The sequence below is a fragment of the Lagopus leucura genome, unplaced genomic scaffold (genome assembly GCF_019238085.1).
Source record: "Lagopus leucura isolate 7727_CA_CO unplaced genomic scaffold, USGS_WTPT01 Super-Scaffold_100008, whole genome shotgun sequence".
NCBI classification, from domain to species: domain Eukaryota; kingdom Metazoa; phylum Chordata; class Aves; order Galliformes; family Phasianidae; genus Lagopus; species Lagopus leucura.
In genome coordinates, this window is record NW_024962265.1 from 19,886,813 (window position 1) to 19,907,002 (window position 20,190).

The 20,190-nt window shown below is 36.0% G+C and overlaps 1 protein-coding gene across 1 annotated transcript in view; it reads left to right on the plus strand.

Moving 5' to 3' along the window:
* The window catches only part of GRM8 (glutamate metabotropic receptor 8), a 317,845-nt gene that overhangs the window by 264,333 nt on the left and 33,322 nt on the right, over positions 1–20,190 (plus strand). The window contains exon 8 of the mRNA XM_042872520.1: positions 14,984–15,919. Within this exon, the coding sequence (XP_042728454.1) occupies positions 14,984–15,919 (936 nt within the window). The remainder of the gene's footprint in view (positions 1–14,983; positions 15,920–20,190) is intronic.

Below are 20,190 nucleotides of genomic sequence, written 5' to 3' on the forward strand. Positions count from 1 at the left end.
AGCTAAAGCAGTTAAGAAGCTTGAGTAGACTTAGTTCTTAAGGAAAAATATGAATATCAAAGCACTGTAACTTTCATGTAAAAATGTAGTTAAATTTAAAGATGGAATTCACTTTTTTTTTTTTTTTCTCAAAAGCACAGGAATTCAGATGAAGAGAAAATGAAATTTTACAATATCTGACTTTTAACTTCCTCTTAGAAATAATAGGATGCATAAGCTCTCTGATTTATAAGTGAATGCACTGATGAGATATATGACTCAGGGGCAGCAATTTTTTCTGTGATGGTCTTGATTTATAACTAAGAAATCCGTAAATTAAAATTACACTGATGTGATGAACTATCAGAGACAGCCATAATCACCATCAGCCTTAAGCACAGTGTTTGGTGAACTAGTAAAATTTGGGAACTCCGCATCAAGAATGAGCTTCCCTTCAGGCAGCCATATCACAGGAAGATTTAAATCAGTGTTTGATTTCTCTTCTTTGCTAGGAGTCTTGTAAATTATGTATCTAATCCTGGAGGAAACTATCAACACTGACATTAGTCAATTCTTTTTAGAAGTAACAGATTCAAAATGCATTAGTTCCCTTTCTTCTGACATGATAACAGAAAATGATTCAAGAAGCTTGTGGTATTTTCTCTAACTGCAGCAAACAAGTTTCAAGCTTTGCTGTAGGCCACAGTATTTCATTAAAGAAGGCAAAGTTCCTGTGGTAACTATTATATAATCGATATATTTTTTTTCAAACTGATGAACATAACCTCTGTGTCTAACAAAAAACACTGCCATGAAATACACAACAGGAACTTAGTGTTATATATGATTTTAACTGTAAAAAAAATATGACACAAAATATTGCCTGCAGGGTATTCTTCTGCCCACAAGGCAATAAAGTTCAAACTTACACTCTCTCCATGTTATCTGCCTGAAAATTGTTGATGCTGGGTTAAAAATAAGTCACAGAGACAAGTAAAAGTGTTTGGATTCTTCTATTTTTCTCAAAATTATATTGCCATCTTCCTTTATTCCATAAAGGGCTAGAAGTCATGTAGATAGACTACCATGGTTTTTCAAAGAGTACTTGTGACTTATGTTTTACAGAGCTAGTCTTGATCTTAGCACTGGTCAGTGAGTATGTCTCAGGATTCATTCTACTTTACTGTCCAAATCTGAGTTCAATATAGAAACAGTAGTCACTAAGAAAAAATGCTGGACTCAAGAGACCAGTCAGCATTGTGTTGCAGGAAATGCAGACTGTGTACCAGCCAGCCAAGCATGTAAAACATAAAATAGAAATGGGAGTTTATGATTTTGAAAAATTGGATGTGGTATTATGCAAAAAAAAAAAAAAAAAAAAAAAAAAAAAAAGGTGCAAGTGCTGAAGATCCAAAGCCATTGGAAGGACCCAAGAATAACGACAGCTTGTTTTCTTTCTGAAGATTATTTTCTTTGTTAGTCTTAGCAGTAATTTTTTTAGTGAAACAGACAATCTTGACTGACTCTCTAAAGAAAAAAAACTGGAAAAAACAAAAGCTGCTAAGAAAATTTCCTGAATTTGGATAATCATTTGTTCTTCATTAGAGTGATACCAGATTGCCATTGAAACAACCTCTGCTTGAGAGTTAGAATGCATAGGGATTTTTCCCACATTGTCGGAGTGAGTGAAAGTTGGGTTTTTCAAATGAAAAATGGGGCTGCAATTACAAACTTGGCTGTAAATTTGTCATAGGTTTCTTGAGTAGAAAATTCATAGGATTTTTTTTTTTCTGTGATAATTCTGTGTAGAGATTGTTATTAGAATGAGATATTCTTTAAACAGTCACAACCAAGACTGCAGAGTATTCTTGTTTATTTCAGAAAGCAGAAAGGAAGCATTCATGACAAATAAAATGAATCACTTTTGTTTTAAAATAATGTATATTTTTAATAGAATTACAGAAACATAGAATGGCTTGGGTTGGAAGAAACTTTGAAGACCATCTAGTTCCAAGTCTCCTGCCATGGGCAGGCTTTCCTTCACCATCTCAGGCTGCCTTGGGCCCCATCCAACCTAGCCTTGAGTGCCTCCAGAGATGGGATATCCACAGCTTCTCTGGGCAGCAGTACCAGTGCCTCCCTCTAACATCTAACCTAAATCTCCTCGCTTTTGTTATAAAATATTCCTCCTTCTCCTATCACAATCAGACCATGTAAATGTTGCTCCCCCTCCTGCTTATAAGCTCCCTTCAAGTACTGGAAGGCTGCAAGAGGTCTACCAAAGCCATTTTGTCTGCAAACTGAGCAAGTCTAGGTCCGTCAGACTTTCTTCATAGGAGATCTGCTCCAGCCCTTTGATCATCTTTGTGGCTCTCCTCTTTCACATTAAAAGCAAATATGCAATAATAGAACAATATGAAATCAGAATCTTTTATATGTATTCTTGGAGAGCTTTGCTTTCAAATATAGAACTTCAGAGCTGCACCTGTTGTACTCTGCACTGGTGTGGCTTTTAGCATAAACAGACATTACTGAGCATTTAGATTAAGCACAACTAGCAGCAAATCTTCAGTGAGTTGCTTTGTGAGGTACCAGTGTGAAATGTGGACAGTCAGCATTTTTTTTTCCCCAGTCCTTTCCACCTTTCTCCTCTCCCACACAGCAATTTGTATATGTATTATAATTTAAAGACTGAGCTGCCCTTTAAACCTAGAAGCAAAATGTTCATGCTTAAAAGCTTAAAAATGATAGATTAAATGATATTTAATTATTGTGCATTTGTGTTACATAATGGCAGTCTGCTACTAAATTAAAATTCATTAAATAGAAAATGAATCAGACATTCAGTACTTTTGAGATGTTGAAAGAGAATAACCGACAGTTAGTGGTACATTACTGTCTGTTTTTCTGTTTGCTTTCTTGTAATTTCTCTTCATTTCATTATTAATATAATTTCTTTAGCATACTCATCTAATATTTATTTCATCCTGATAAATTCTCAGCCATCTTCTTTTCAGCCGTGAAAGATAAGAAGTGAATCATTTAGCCCATTTCCAAAACGTTTCATCACTGCTCTTAGTGGTGATATTGTCATGTTAATTACAGTTTGAAACAGGAAATGGAAAATAATGGCTAATCTCATTGTAACTTCATTTCACAGTAAACAGACTTAGTGGGGAGTGGGACAATAAGATGTGCCAGGAGTGACTGGGACACTGCAATAAGGATTTCAGTAAATTGGTAAATTTCCCCTTTTAGGGAAAGTAGAGGCTTTGCAATTAACTGAGTTAACTAACCAACAGTTAACTGAGATTTGCATTGCCAGATATGATTGCTGCTGTGAATTAATGAATGAATGATGTAATCCATCTTTTCTCTTCCCCATTGCTATGACCTCAGTAGCAAAACTGTGACTTCACTTCCAGAAGTAGACTATCAGGAAAGTGGCCAGATACAAACAGTGAGAATGATCAACCTTCTAAAAGTATACATGTGGGGAAAGGTTGAACAGAGTAGGACTGCTTAGTCTAGAAAAGACTGAACTGAAGGAAGTTATGCTAATGTCTTTCAATACTGAAAAGATTAATCAGAAAAATAATGTATTGTTAGTCATAGGTAATTTGGCTGTTAGGAAAAGTGGATTTGAGTTACAGTAGAAGAGTTTTAATATGAACATGCAGGAAAATTTTAAAGATGAGGATAATTAAGCATTGGGTTGCACTGCCTGGAAGGCTGGGCAATCTTCATCACCATGGGTTGGAGCACGTGAGCTGTGCAGATTGAGTTTGATGTAACTCATTCAGATGCAGGGTCAGAGGACTACTCCAGAGATCTCAGTCAGACACGATTTCTTAAGGTTGCTAGATTTTGCTTGTTTCGTTTGATTTTCTAGTAATCCCCTCAAAGGCAGATTTCTTGTATGCTTTCAGCAAATACTGGGAAAGACAAACAACTGGACTTAACACATTAGGTTTCTCAATTGAATGCAAGACTATATATTTAGCAAGAACGCTGGAAGAATGCTGAAACAGATTTATTAGCTTATAAACTTAGTTACTTGTTTAAGATTCCCTATTGCTTCTATCCCTCAGGTTGTGTATTCCATTAGTAGATAAGGACAGATTTTCTGTGAATTCACAAAGTGCTTTCCATCCACACATAAGACTCCAGACTGGTCTTGTTTTTTAATGTAAGAATACATAGCATTTCCCAAATTAATGAATTATCTAATTAATTAATTTTTTATGTCTATGTGGAAAAGCTTCCTATTGTGACAGCTGTGATCTCTTTTACCCTACCATATCTCAGCAAAGCATTTTTCCTGTATTGAAAAGCAACACAGAAACCCTATCCTTAAAAATATTTAAAATGCATTATTAAGTATTATTCTTACAAATATAAAAAAATAGTTCATTAAATAGGCATACTTTAAAACCGTAAAGACAGTCTAAAGACATTTAGCTCTTATGAGAATGCATTGTGATGTTTCTATTTGTCTGATCCAGTTACGATCTGTTTTTTTTTATTTGTGTTCAAAATATGTAGTACCTGAAATCTGCCATATTGTGCTACAGAAGAGGGCAGCTAAAGTGTTCTCAAGAGACTATTTAGCCCTTACATAAAGATAGTATCTTGTGACTCCAAGGATGAAGACTTTACAGCCTCTGAAGACATTCTGTTCCATTTTTTAACTACCCTTATGACTCTGAAGTATCTTATAAATACCCAGTTAGTCTCATTGCTGTAATTTAAGCCCTTTACGTATCTTGTTCACTGTTCATTGAGCACATCCTCATCCTTTTTATGTATTTGAAGATGGTTGTTTTATCCCCTAGACTGAATAATTTCTCCAGACTGTACAACCTGAAGTTATTCAGTTTAGTTCCTCAGATTGTGTTTTATAGAAACATATGTGATCTTTGCTGATTTCCTCTGGACTTCACATTTGATTTTAATTCAGACTGAACCACAATGATCCAACCTTCATAAAGCACTCTGTCTGATCTCACTAGCAGAGAGTGTAGGAGAAACTTCATTGAATGTACTCACTGGTGGAGAGTAAATATGGAAGATTATTTTATCTCTCTGTGCCTTTCAGGATGGCATATGGCATTTTTTTGGGTAATATTTAATATTGATTCAACATGTGATCTACCTCATAGCTCTGAAATCTCAATTTATGAAGTGCTGCCATCTCTCTGTACTTCCTATCTTGTAAAGCTTTACCTTGTTAAACTGCTTGCTTTTTTTTTTTCAGATCCTTTTCACTTAGGCAGTGTTATGTGGATTAAGTACTCTGACCTTCAGTGTAGCTCCAACCTTGTTCTATCCAGTGTTACTACTCAAATTTCATCACTATATATTCTGTTTTATCATCCAAACTTTATTAAATGCTTTTTACAAGTATTGAATAAAAGCAGATTGAGAACAAGCCCTTTCCAGGCCCCACCTTATACCATCCCTTCCATTCTGACAGCAAATCAATGACATGTTTTATCTTTCCAGAGTTTTCTGATATAATTCACACTCAGCCCTTCGGGGCTAGGTCTGTTTCAATAGGTTGCTTATGACTGAGAGTGTAATTTGAGATGGTGTCAAAAATCTTTCTAATGTTAAGATAAATGACAACTACCTGCTTGTCTCTCATCCACGATGCCTGTTATCTTCCCACAGAAGGAAATGTGACAGCTTATTGTTGACAGATCCCTGTTGGCTATTATTTGTCTTGTTTATTTGTTTTATCTGTTTTCAAAATGTGTTTGTTTATTTCTTTTGGGATTTATCTGGGAATTCAAGTTAAACCAATAATTCAGTTAATTTGATAAGTCCTTGACTTGTTGTCCCCTTTTCGTAGCATAAGCACTATATTTGTGGATACCCCATCCCTGGAGATGCTCAAGGCTGGGTTGGATGGAGCCCTGGGCAGCCTGAGCTGGTGAGTGGCAGCCCTGCCCGCACCAGAGGTCTGGAACTGAGTGGGCTTTTCGATTACTTGCAACCAAAGCCATTCAATGATTCCATGGTTTACAATTTGGAAGTTTTCCATACTTTCCCATAGAGTATAAGTTTTTTTTCCAACTCCTCAGTTAGTTATTTGCGTATCATAGAATAAATCTCAATATGCTTAGTTTTTATGGAAGTCTCTGACTTCCTGAAGTGCTCTTATTTAGAATGTTTATCATTCTTTCCTTAGCAACAAGGATTATTTCTTTCCTCCTCACCCTTAGTAAACGCACTGGGTAGTATTTTCTCTAGCTTAAACGTCTTCTGCATTGACCTGATTTTTTCTGAAATAGAGTTAATTTTCCTCCTAATAGCTTTTCTGGTCCTCAGTTTGAGATTTAGGATGAGAATAATGTTGATAACACATTGATGTTTTAGTTGTTGCAAAGCAGTGCTAAAAGTCAAGGATGTTTCAGCTTCTAATGCTGCCCTGCTAGTAAGGGGGCAGAGAGCAGGGAGGGGACAGAACCAGAAAAGCTGACCCAAACAGGACATCCCACATCATGTGATGTCATATGGAACAATAAAACTTGAGGAGTTGGTTGGGAGAGCTAATGCTGCTTGGAGTCTGGCTGGGGCATCAGTTGACATGTGGTGAGTAATTGCATTGTGTGTCACTTTTTTTGTACACCTTTTTGTCATTATTATTCTTTTTCTTTTCCATCCTATTAATCTTTATCTCAACCCATGTGATCTACCTTTTTAAATTCTCTCCCCCCATCCCACTGGGGCAGGATTGAGCAAATAGCTGCATGGTGCTGAGCTGCCTGCCAGTTTAAACCACAACACACATGCTTGTTTTTTCCCTGCCAGATCACTAAGTCTCTCTGCAGAATTTTCAATTCAGTTATTGACACTTCATTCTTAGCTTCAGCAGAGGCTTGGCAGAGAGCTCTCCCCCTGCTGCTGAAAATCTTAGTATAAATCACAGTCCGTTTGTTGCCATTTCTGAAATAGCTCAGACTTTCAGACTTTCTACATGTGATTTTGTTACCTGGATGGAGCTATGTTTGAAAGCTCTCTGTGATTTCCTTTTTTTATGTAGTGCTGAAAATCTAAAATGAGTAGAATGGAAAGATCTGACTGTTCCCTAAATGGAGCTGACAAAGGTGGCACGAGCTATTATAGTGCAAGCTACCTTAGAGCAATGTCAAAATCTACATCTCAGTGTTTAGGACTTTGCAGTGCTTCAGGGTAGAAGATACTGCACGCATTAGCAGCTATTTTCCTTTAAAAAGGTTAGACAAATAAATCAGGAATGGTTTAGTGATACTTCTCTTGAAGTGGGGAAATAAATTTGAACCCCACCTTTCAATCGGACTTGTCTGTTCCTCTGTCACAGTGAATCGTGTCACAGTTCTGCTGAGGAGAGTGCACCTTTGATCAAAATTTCAAGTGCTTCACTTTGCTGAAATGCTTTTTGGAGATTGAGGACCATAAGATCACGTGACCTTCCAGCTCTGTTTCCTGTTATTCTTTGGGTGGTCAACTTTGTGCTTTCTGTCTTGCCGGCACTCGTGCTTGAATGGAAATATTTGAAATAAATAAATAAATAAATAAATAATGTTTGGCTAATTTATAGTTTAGAAGAAAGAAATAAGTAATATTAGACATTTATGTCCCTGTTGCCATAACTTCACTGAAATTATTGGACTGGTCTAAATCTGAGTTCTAGTGCAGGACATAGTATCTATCAAGAAGTCCATCATGAAAGTGCTCAGGAACAAATTCCCCCAGTGACTGAAAATATTTATGGTGACTCTTTTTTTCATTAGAATAAAGGGGTCTTTCAGTGAATTAGCCAGCAACTAAAGATGAAAGCCATTTACATTCAGATGGTATTTGTGATTAACCCCTTCTTTCTCTTAACTCTGAGGAGTGGAAATGACGGTGAATCCAAGCAACACTGAGAATGAAAGGTATCTACAAATTGATGGGAATATACTCTGAAGCACTGGATTGGACAGATCTGACTCAAAACAGTAACTTAGGCGACTTTAAGTAAGAGCAATAGGTTTGATAAGGAGAAAGTTTGTTGTGGATATTAGAAGCTTTATCAATAAATGCAACTACTCCGTTAAACTAATGATAGCATGGATCTCGTGCAGAGCTAAAAATAATCCCTGGACACATTGGGAATGATGTTAAGGAAATCTTTGCCAGGGCTGAACTCCTTTTATTTTCTCAAAGTGCTACATTTTTGAAGTATGTTACAGGCTGTTTCTGCTTGATCTACAAGAAAAAGAATATTCCCAAACCTTGAGGTTCAAACAGACTTAATACTGGTAAAATCTTATCACTTGACAGAAAAAGGATGAAGGTGAAGATTGAGGGTTTCCTTTCAAAGTAGCATTTTCCTTTAAAAAAAAATCTGATGATAAGTTATAGGTTTTTTTCTTTGTTGTTTTTGTTTGTTTTATTTTAATTTGAGAGTTTTAAAACATACTTTATTTATAGGTAGTTATGGCTTGATCTGCTTTTAGTAGAATATAATGACTTCAGTCCCCATGTGTGCATCATAACTTACATAGGAATAGGGCACCAAAATGCTCATTAAAATCTCCTCAAGTGCATTCAAGTCCATGTAAAGGCAGTGAGGCTTTCTGAGTAATGATATTCAATAGAAGCTGTCTATTTGAAAATTATCTGCATAAAGAATAACTTTAGAAACCTGATTTGCAATCTGATCCCTTCATAATAATGATATATTTTTGAAATACATACGAGTCCTTGTAAATTACTTTCAAAAAATCTCAAGTCTGCTGATGTCATCTTGAATAGGATATTTCTATGACACAAAACTATTAAGGAAATGACTGGGAGGAGGGAGAGGATATGGTCTTGTTTGGAAATAAAGAGCCTATCTCCAGAGGCAGTTGCTTTAATAGTAATTAATATTCATGTTTCCAAAAGAAAAAAATATATTGCTTGTACTGAATAGAAGTGCCTCCAAGGTTGCAGTAAATTTCCATCTAATATTTGAACTGAGCAGTAACAGTAGCTGTTTACATGATGACCTGCTAATTGCTACAGTTTGTGCCAGTCTACTTCCCAAGACACCTGAGAATAAAAAGTGATTTTCCTTGCATTGTGTGCGCAATAAAAAATCTGGCATCTAGCAAATCAAAGAGAATGCATTCCAGCTCATACTTTTATATTAGCAGTCTATTAGAATAGTAGAATAGCTTGGGTTGGAAGGGATCTTAGAGATCATCTGGTTCCAACCCTCTGCCATGGGCAGGGTTGTCCACATCATTTAGTGTCAGTACTTCTGGAGCCCACAAGTGCCAGCCAAATTAGAGTTAGAGAAAAGTAGTCTTTAACATAAACAGATCCTGAACTGTGTGCAATGACCAGCATTTTAAGGCTTGGGTTTAAAGTCTGTAAAACACTACTCTGTAGACTGTGATACAATAGTGTGATCATTCTTTGTTTATGATTTTCACATTATCCTCTCCCATGTAAATACTGTATGATTTAACTAGCAAGGCTGTTTTCTTAAAGTCTCAGCACACTGAGTGTGCTATCAGTGGAACATACTTCCACTGATAAAGCAAGACTGATATTTAACTTTTTCTGTTTATGATCACAAGAAATTTGATATCTTTTTGCACTATTTTCTCTTTGCACATATCATCTCCTTTGTTTACTTATTTGTTTGCTTTGTGTCAGCTGAGACTTAGTTGCCAATGTGGACAGAACGTTAAAAATACGTTCTCTTACATAGAGACTGTGGCTATGGGAAGCTGGAAATGAGAAGAAAGATACTGACATGCTGAGGAAGCAGAACAGTTACAATGTTTCTTGTATAAATTCTTTGAAATAGATTGCTCACTTTTAAAAGAAAAAAAGTGTTTTAATTATGCATTCTGATATAAGTACTTGCCAAGCAAAAGCCCTTCTAGACCTGAGAGATGGAGATAAGTTTAGGCTGTGGCATCACTGAGATTCAGAAAATAAAATATCTCTACTTAAAGATTTTACCGCATTTTAAACTTACCTAAGTGCTTCCACTGCTCTTGTCTGCCTGACAGCTTCCCTCCAGACTGAGGGAAAGGTGAGCAAAGCTGAGGTTCAAGCAGATTACATAACTTGCCCAAGGTCACCAAGAAAGTCAGATTATAACAGAGCTATATATACTCTAAGCAAATCATAGAATCATGGAATCACTGTGGTTAGAAAAGACCTTAATTATCATCAAGTCCAACCTCACCAAACCACACTACCCTAACAGCCTTCCACTAAATCATGTCCCTGAGCACCGCATCCAAATGGACTTCGAACACATTCAGGAATGGTAACCCTACCCCTAACCACCCTAACCCTGACCCTCAACCACATCCCTGGGGAGTCCATTCCAGTGCTTAACAACTCTTTCTGTAAAGTTTTTCCTGATATTTAATTTAAACCTCCCCTGGCGCAACTTGAATGACACTAAAGACCAAATCTATGCAACTATTCTGCAGCACTACTTTCAAATAATGTATATTTTACCTTCCCCCCTGGTCTTTTCCGCTCTTTGTATACACTCAGGCTTCTCAGACTCTTCTTCAGTCATGTCTGACATTTGACTGCATTAGTTTTCAACTGGTGTTTGGTAAAAACAAAGAAACAATCCCATGTTCTTTACAAATATTTAGGAATATCGGTGCCTCGGGTTCCAGAGAAAGATGTCTGTTTTTAGGAAAACATCTGTATGTGGTGAGCAGTGTAAATAATTCTAAGAAATTACAGAAAATTTCTTGATCATAGTGATTTGAGACTGCAGTTGACAATCTGAATTCACTCTAGTTTATTTTGTAGTGTCTTCCTTTCAAGTATATTTTTTGCCCTTGACTTATTTCCATTCTGCACGTGCTTGCTTAAATGTTTGAAAGTTTAGTCTGTAAGAATGCCCAGCTATTCTCTAGAGGAATAAAATCTGTCTAGCAGACTGAATACAATGATCATTATATTTAGGCTCATAATGAATTCACTTCAGTTGAACCAGTTTTCAGTTTAATTTTGGTGTGCGATGGTTCAGATGACTTGATTGGACAAGGTACATTAGAGACTGGAACTTCTACTCTGAGAGTAGATGCATTAGACAATTCAAAAAGCTAAATATTTGACTAAATTGCCTTAACTCTGTCACTTGCTGTGCTCTTCTGATGAACCTTTTTGTCAGAAGGGAAATACTTCCAGAAACTTGAGTCAGACATAAGTCTAGCTCTTAGTAACAGCAGGGAATGTTTCAAGCTTTTGTCATTTTTTGTAACTGAGAATCTGAATGTGTTTTAAAAGACATATGAAGTTGTATGTGAGAGTCTTTATGCTTCTGAAGATCTTTGCTAAGTAGTCAAATAAGATGTTAGCTTGCTCCTATATTTCTTGCAGAATACACTGTTTATATTCCCCTGTCTGTGTTTTGCATAATTCTATTCATTAGAATAACATTTGTAAACATATATTTTTCATTTTTAGATACATTTCTAGCTCTGAAATAAGACTTCAAAAATGGAAATTCCTGCAATTGATAGTGCAACATAATCCAAAACATTAAAATACCATCCAGCTAAGTCCTCGATATAAATCCTCTGAAGTTTATCAAAGTGCTCTGTATTATTACCCCTTGGTGAATTACGCAATTGATAATTATTTCCATTATTGTAAAGAATGAAAAACAGAGTGTTCTTGTATATTTAAATGGTTCAGAAATTGTATGTGACCTATTAACAGCATTTTGATCGGTCTCCAGTTGCTTGGAGCATTGCTAGATGAATGAACTGCTCAATTGTTGGAGGAATATAGGTGCCGGGAATGTGAATGTGATTTTTGTACAGTGGCATGTAAATCTCATCTTGTTTGATCCCATTTCTCGAATCATTAATTTTTAGCTTTGTTATTAGATATTAGAGAAAATTGTATTTGTAATGTTCATGAAGGATAGAGGTGTTTACTCAATTTTGATATGAAATGGTATTTCCTCGGTGTTTTGATGGTTTAGTGAACTGTGAACCTTAGTGCTGCAAATTAAAGCAAATTGCCACTCCATCAGGCAGATATCTCACGTAAGGATGATTTTTATGTCTATTTAAATAGCAATGAAGCCATTCTCTTTCTGTATCGTGATGTATTTTGTAGAAATTGAATATGTGCCTTACAGACATGCTGTCACACACTTTCAGATATTTTTATTGTAGTAAGTATTGGAATTGTTGAAAACAAAATCTGGTGACAGGGGAATGTGAAGCATTCCATGACAGCAGATCAGTCTATCAGACACTGCAAATTCAATGCAGCTACTAAAATGAAGTTGATAATAATCACTATTAAATTAATTGTATTAATGGTAATAAATACAGATCCAGCCAACCCAGCCCATCTGATCTAAAAAAATGTATTTTACACTGAATTTAGTCTTGTCATATGTCATACTGTAGTGAAAAGCAGCTAGCAGATGTCACATGAAAATGAAAGTTACAAAAAAAAGTCTTCTATTATCCAAGTTTACCTAAGGCTACTTAAAGAACTGAGATTCACACAGCTCTAGCAGGGTCTGAGCAGTATAAAGACTGCTAAAGACTGAGAAATTTTGATCAATAAGGGCTGAAGATCTGCATATTTTGTTTTTATGTCAAAAAAACCCTTCTCTTATTCCATTTTTGTGTGTGTGGTCTTGTGTTCCTTGTCATTTTCATTTCCCCATGAGAATCCTGTTTAAAAATGTATGACTAAAGTTAAGCTATTCTGATGTTAGTTTTGCAGTATTTGAATTTATAAATCACTTTGGGGCAGGTTTTCCAAAGCATTTAGATGATAAAAACTGTATATGCAAAGAGAGTAGGATTTTCAACAAGAGATAAAGCGTATAGGCTCCCATTTAAATTAATTAACTCAACTGAACAATTTCCCCGTGGCAATTTTGAAAATTCCACTGCTACGTGTTTCTGTCTACGTAAAAAAAATCTGGTTTTCGAAGGAGGCTAAGCATTCAGAAATTCCTTTTGAATTTGATTACAATTATAGGTATTCAGCAGTTCTGAAAATTACACAGTGTGCATGACTGTATGCTCCAAAATGTCTCTGATGATCCTCCTCTTTCTTGTATATCAGTTCCTACTATCATATATTATCTAAATTTAATCTCAGAGAAGATGTGGGTTCACTAGTGCTGTAACCTGTGGATAGAAAAATAATGACACAGGTGAATATTCTGCACAGATTCAAGAACTCAGGAAGCTGATACATACATTTGATAACTGGAAAAACGAATAGAGCTTTAAGAGCTTTGTTGTAATAAAGTCTTTGAATGTTTTTCTTTATTAAATTCATATGGAAAAAAAAAAAAAAAAATAGACCAAGAATACAGACAGGGAGTGCTGCATGTTATGGATATCTGGAAATTACTGGAATAACCAGAAGTAGCATGGCTTTTCAGTGAACTGGATTGCTTCTGGCTGAAATGAACAGAAGATACTCCCCAGAAGGACATCTCAGTCTTCTTTAATCATTACTCAGTTTCATCATTAATCAGTCCCAAAAATGTCCTTAAATGGACTCAGGGGTCTCACTGAGTTGCCCATGTGAGCATGTTCCTCTTCATTACCATGCAGTCAATTGTTTGCCCTTTTGCGTGTCAAATGGCAGTCAAGTCCTGCGCTGTGCAGAAGAAGGTGCAAAGGAGACAAAGAGCCAGTCTGCATGCTTCTCTTGTATTCAGCATGTGTAGTTCAGTGACATGGTACTCAAAGGAAGGAAAAGAAGGCTGGACATGCTACATTGTGGTTTTCTCTCAAATCTGTTGAAAAATGACTGCAAAAATAAACCTTTAAGGCCAAAATTATCCCTCTTGGAAAGCTGTCCCCATTCTGTCCTCCTCCAGAAGGAGCTGTAAACACTCCTGACACGTGAAGTGTTCTTACTGCTGTTTCACTTATAAATGAAACCTCTAAATTGAATGAAAGTGCTAAGTACTTAGTAGACAAGAAGAAAGTGAGTCCTTCATGTTTGAGTGCTTACTACCTAACAAAGGAATAAAAGATGGAGATGGCAGAGCAAATCTAGTGCCTATAAGAAATTATTTGCAAACCTCTCTGGATCACTCGGTGTGACCTCCTGCAGAACACACTGTTACTAAGGGTGGGCTAAGAGTTGCTGGGACTAACTTGAGTGATAATTTTAAGCCAGAGTGGGGAAAAAAATTATGTGGGGATTATGCACGAAAATTAGACAAGAGCATGAAAAAAAAAGCACATTTATTTTGTTAATGCTCTGCTGTGAGAAATCTGGGACTTCCAAAGAAAAACTGCTCTGTGTGCATCTGCTTTATACTACAAAAAGAATCTTGGAATTTTTAAATCAGGAGAACTAAAGTGTAGTCATGACATCTTTTTCCATTATCATTCAGAAAGCAGCATATACTCATTTTTGTCTTCTAGAAATGAAAACAAAACTCCTTTGTGAATTTTCAAACTCAAAAAGGAAAAAAGTGTGAAATACCAACTTTTGTGGAAGACATGGCATTACATTTCCTATATATTGATGTTTTTTTCTGACACTTTTTGTTCTGACAAAACTGATGCAAGGAGATTGCAGTCTTTTTCTTCATTGTGCCAAGAACTTATTTGAAACTCATGTAACCTTATTTTGTAATTAAATGTTTGAGAGCTAGCGGTACTTATATTTGCATATGATTAACTTTTAAAGCGCTGTGTACAGGGTTTTTTGCTTTTAAAGCAGCCATGAGTCGATAAATATCCTTACAGATGTCAATTTGGTCAGCAGTAAAGAGGTAAATAGAAACTAATGACACTCATCAAGCCAGTGGCATGAATGATTTATTGGACACAATCATTTAACACTTTCATAAAGTCAATACATGGGGAAGAAATAGGTTTCTTATTATGGTAAACTGCATTTGAACTGTCAGCATGTAGTGATTTATGACGAACGTGTGGCCAGGATTAGGATATTATAAATGGGAGTAAATAGAAGGCTCATTAATTTTTTATACCCGCAGGTAGAAGACATGCAGTGGGCTAATAGAGAGCACACTCATCCGGCATCTGTCTGCAGCCTACCCTGTAAAGCTGGGGAAAGAAAGAAAACCGTGAAGGGGGTGCCCTGCTGCTGGCACTGTGAACGCTGCGAAGGGTACCACTACCAGGTGGATGAATTCAATTGTGAACTGTGCCCCATCAATAAGAGACCGAATGCCAACCGTACAGATTGCCAGCTTATCCCCATAATCAAACTGGAGTGGCATTCCCCATGGGCCATTGTGCCCGTCTTCATAGCTATCCTTGGGATAATTGCCACCACCTTTGTCATCGTGACGTTTGTCCGGTACAACGATACTCCGATTGTTAGGGCCTCTGGACGGGAGCTCAGTTATGTGCTCTTGACTGGGATTTTTCTCTGTTATTCCATTACTTTTTTAATGATTGCCACTCCTGATACAGTGATCTGCTCATTTCGGAGGATCTTCCTAGGACTCGGCATGTGTTTCAGCTATGCTGCCTTGCTTACCAAAACAAATAGAATTCACAGAATATTTGAACAGGGTAAGAAATCAGTCACAGCTCCCAAATTTATTAGTCCGGCTTCCCAGCTGGTGATCACTTTCAGTCTCATATCCTTGCAGCTTATTGGAGTCTTCATCTGGTTTGCTATTGATCCACCACACACCATAGTAGATTATGGAGAGCAGAGGACTCTTGAACCAGAAAATGCCAGGGGAGTTCTCAAATGTGACATTTCAGATCTGTCTCTCATTTGTTCCCTTGGATACAGTATTCTCTTGATGGTCACGTGTACTGTTTATGCTATTAAAACAAGAGGGGTTCCAGAGACCTTCAATGAAGCAAAACCCATTGGATTTACTATGTACACAACCTGCATAATTTGGTTAGCTTTTATTCCAATCTTTTTTGGTACGGCCCAGTCGGCAGAGAAGGTAAGTGGTGAATTTACAAATCAAATACTGTAATTTTTTTTTTTTTTGTCTTGCAATACTTGTAAAACTGCAACATTTTCGCTCGAAAGATTTAGTAATTCTCAGTGCTAATTATGAACAGAGTCTCAGGATTCATAGAAAATAAAGTATGTGATTCAAATGGTAGGTTTCCTGCATTTCAACACAACCTACTGAATGTGACTGTGGATAATAATGTTGGTATTTTCTTGCTATATCCTTACTTTAAATGACTGTTTCTGTTGATGCTCAGTTACTGCCCTTCTCTGATGCTCCAGCCTGTTACATGAAGCACTATAAATCTTTATAATCCCCAGATCTGATAGCAACGGCTATGTTTCAGAAGTCCGAGAAGATCAATGTACATTTGTCAAAAATAATAAAGAAGAATGCCTGGACAGAATGAAAACAATTACTATTCCCTCTGATTGACACATATAATTTAAATAAGATAGGATTGAATGAAGCATAGGTGAAATCACTTAAGGCACTTATTATTGTCTCAGAGGGAAAACTTTTTCCTGATGTTTTAATGAGAAGTTCAACATTGCACGCTTGGTTATATGTTATTCCTTTTTCAGTTGGCACAGTTCTTTCCTGGTGTCAGTCATGCTGAGACCATACAAATCATATCATTTAACTCTTCCTCTCTCTGTTCTAATGGGAAGACAGGGATAAATATATATTGTGTGAGTTTTAGTCATCTGATAGTGATGAAGAGAATGAGTTAGGCAGGAAAGAGCAATAATAGCAACATCCTTCAAAACTGCAAATCTGTAAGATTTGGAAAAATCATAAAATAAGAAAATAAAGTCTTTACTCCTTTACACAAATTCTTTTCCATTTTACCAGGTGATTTTTATAATGTTTTTAAATACATGTATTGAATTTAATTAATTCAGTTGGAAAAGTTAGCATGTACCCACTTCTAATTGCTCAAAAGTTTAACATGTTCCTGGTTCAGGTTACACTCTTGCTTGTAGAATAAAGAAATAGATCCATATGTGTTTAAAAAAAGTCTGTTAATTCACATGGATAAACTGTCTGGTGAAAAGTGTGTGGCAGAAAAAAACATTTTCCACACTAAAAATTGAAGTAAGCAGGCTTAGTGAATTGGATAAGTCTTGATTTCCACGGCTATTTGTATTAAATCAGAATAAATGAGTAATAAGATAATGACATATTATAGATACACCACAGATTTAAAAAGGTCTCTTTGATATAAGAAAACAGATTCAGGTGCATTGTATTTAAATTCTGAATTTCTGTGGGTGTGCTCAGTTTTAAGTTAGAAAAAGACTTTGTAGCACATTTTTTTAACAGCTTGGTCTAGTAAGTTTTATGGTAAGTACCTATAACAATACAAATGCATTTCTGAGTATTGAAACACAGAAAATATTACTTGGCTGGAAACTGGGCAGTGAGGTCTGATTTACACCATTGTTTCATCTTAGCTTGTAGTAAAGGATGATTTTGGTTTTGACATCTGTAGATGGGATTGATGAATATCTCTTTTGCATTTGTCATGTGAAACCCAAGACTAAATGCATAAATTATACTAAATCACACAGCTAAATTTCACTTCTTAGTTGTCTTCTTTAAAAATGATTTCTTATTCTTCAGATAACTTTCAGGAAGAAGAAAAGCAAATTAATATGCTAATGCAGTAGTCTTGTAATTCAAATAATTATTTTCACAGTGTTTCTACTTTTGGCTGCAAATAAAAACATATTTAGACACAGAATATTACAGACATAATCATAATAGCTCGTGCCTTCATACAGTTAATGGTTTATTTGAAGAGGAAAAAAGGTAGTAGCTTAGTGCACACGTACATATATTGTCAGAGTATACTCCAACTTGGAAGGGACCTTAAATATCATGAAGTTCCAGACCCCTTGCTATGGGCAGGTTGCCAATGACTGGATCAGCCTGCCTAAGGCCCCATCCAACCTGATCTTGAGTGCCTCCAGGGATGGGGCATCCACAGCTTCTTTGAGCAGCCTATGCCAGTGCCTCACTGTCCAGTGAGTAAAGAATTTCCTTCTAACATCTAATTTAAATTTCTCCTCTTTTGGATCAAAACTGTTTCCCCTTGTCCTGTCACCATCTACCCTTGTAAAAAGTCAGTCTCCCTCCTGTTTTTAAACACCATTTAATTACTGGAAGGCTGCGTTGATGTCTCAGCAGAGCCTTCTCTTCTCCAGGCTGAACAAGCCCAGCTCCCTCAGTCTTTCGTCATAGGAGAGTTGCTCCAGCTCTGGAGCGCTCTGATATCTTTGTGGTGTTTTCTGGACCCGCTCCAAGAGCTCTATGTCTTTCGTGTATTGGGACCCAAGCAATGCCTGGATGGAGGTTTCTCAGTATTATACAGCACCTAGAGAAGCATTTTTAAACCAAACTAATATATTATTGAACGTCTTATTTGAGATTTTTTATATTGTTAATCTTGAAGGCCTTTTCTAATCTAATTGATTCAAAGAATTTATGATCTTTTTCGAAGACTGAAGAAATTAAATAAAAAAGCAGACATTTTTTTTTCATGCTTACACACTTTGCCATTGATTTTAAAATCTATTTTTTAATGGGTTAAATTTGTTTGGAGAGAATGAGCAATAAGTTGAGGAACTTCACAAACTCTTCATAGCAATGGTTCCTTTTTTGAAATGTTGACTGTAATGAAATTTAATGTAGCATTCGTTACAAGCCAGGTGTATTTCAGAATAGCATTTAATTGTGCTTTTGAGTTTAAACTTACTACTTTTGGAATAGGGTAGGCAAAATTTCTCCAGAATGTTTTTCAAGCACTTCTGTTTTCTTAAATATTAGTAGAACTTTAAACAGTAGGAGAAATCATTATGCATATGTGGAAAAAGATTTCATATTAATAAACTATGATATGAACACAGATTAAGTAGAATGCTTTGAGAATCATTTTTATTTCACTGTCAGGATATTTCCACTAATAAATGAAAATAAACAATAACTAAATGGTAAACACGGGTGTCTGGATCCAAAATTCATAAATGATTAGGGAAAGGTTATCTTTATATTTAGTGGTTATTGAATCATTGCTCCCCAAATGTAACATTGCACAAAGACTCTGGGTGGAATGTAAAAGAGTCTAAGCCAGACTATGACTGTTGGTGTCTGTCAGCCAACAGACATGCATGTTGAAGAAGATGTAAATAAACATCATAAGTATTTTTCCTCAGACAGACTGCTTTATCTTCCAACCCAAACCAGTCTATGATTCTATGGTCTTGCTCAGGTTTCAGTTATGGTACATGGGCTGGGGAAAATATCTCTCATTGCTGGTTAGTATATTAAATATCTGAATATGCGTGGTGTGACACATCCATAAGGGAAAACATGCTAAAAAGCTGGTATAACTTGAGAAGACTAAGTAAGAATATTGATTTATAGACTTGACACTGGTAATTTTTTTAGTAGCACTTTCCAACATATACCATTTCTATGCATAAGTTATGTAAATTTACATATGCTTAAAACTAATACAAAATTGAGAAAAAAACTAAATAATAATCAATGAAAGATTAAAAAAAAAATCCAAAATAACCTTCACACCCCAAGTTTGGTGGCTTTTATGGATCTCCTTGTTCATTGTTTGTCCTTGTTCTCAAGTAGAAGAACAAAAAAAAAAGCGTATGTGATTAAGCATGACATTTTAGGTTATTTCTGTGGATGTTCTACAGAGAACTATATGAACTTTTTTTTTTGACTTTATGTCAGCATTGACTTTATGTCCCTTTAAGTCTTGTGTGATTTTTTTCATTCGTTATTTTGTTTGTTCACAATCAGACCATTTTGACAGCTGCTGTTGTTAAGAAAAGAATCCACTATCAACAGTTAAATTATTCCAGTGCATCATTGAACTAAATGAAATAAAAGAGAAAAAAAAAGAGAAAAAAAAAAACCCCTGTCATAAAGCACTATTTTCCTAACACTTGCATAAAAGTTAGTGAGATGTACTACTAAAAGAAACGAAGTTCTGTGAGAAGCATGCTGTCAGTTTAAGCTTCCAACTGCATCTATAAGCAGCAAGACACTTAAGTACTGGGATCATCTGGAACAGAGATGTCTAAAATGTCATGACTGGAATGCTGCAAAAAAAGAGTGAAATCAGCTGAGTGGTTAAAAGAGATGTTTGAACCTCTGGGTAAAATGAAGTTACAGCAGCAGACTTGTCAACGGTTTATGGGCTGGTCCGGCCCAGTTCCGTGACCAGCAGG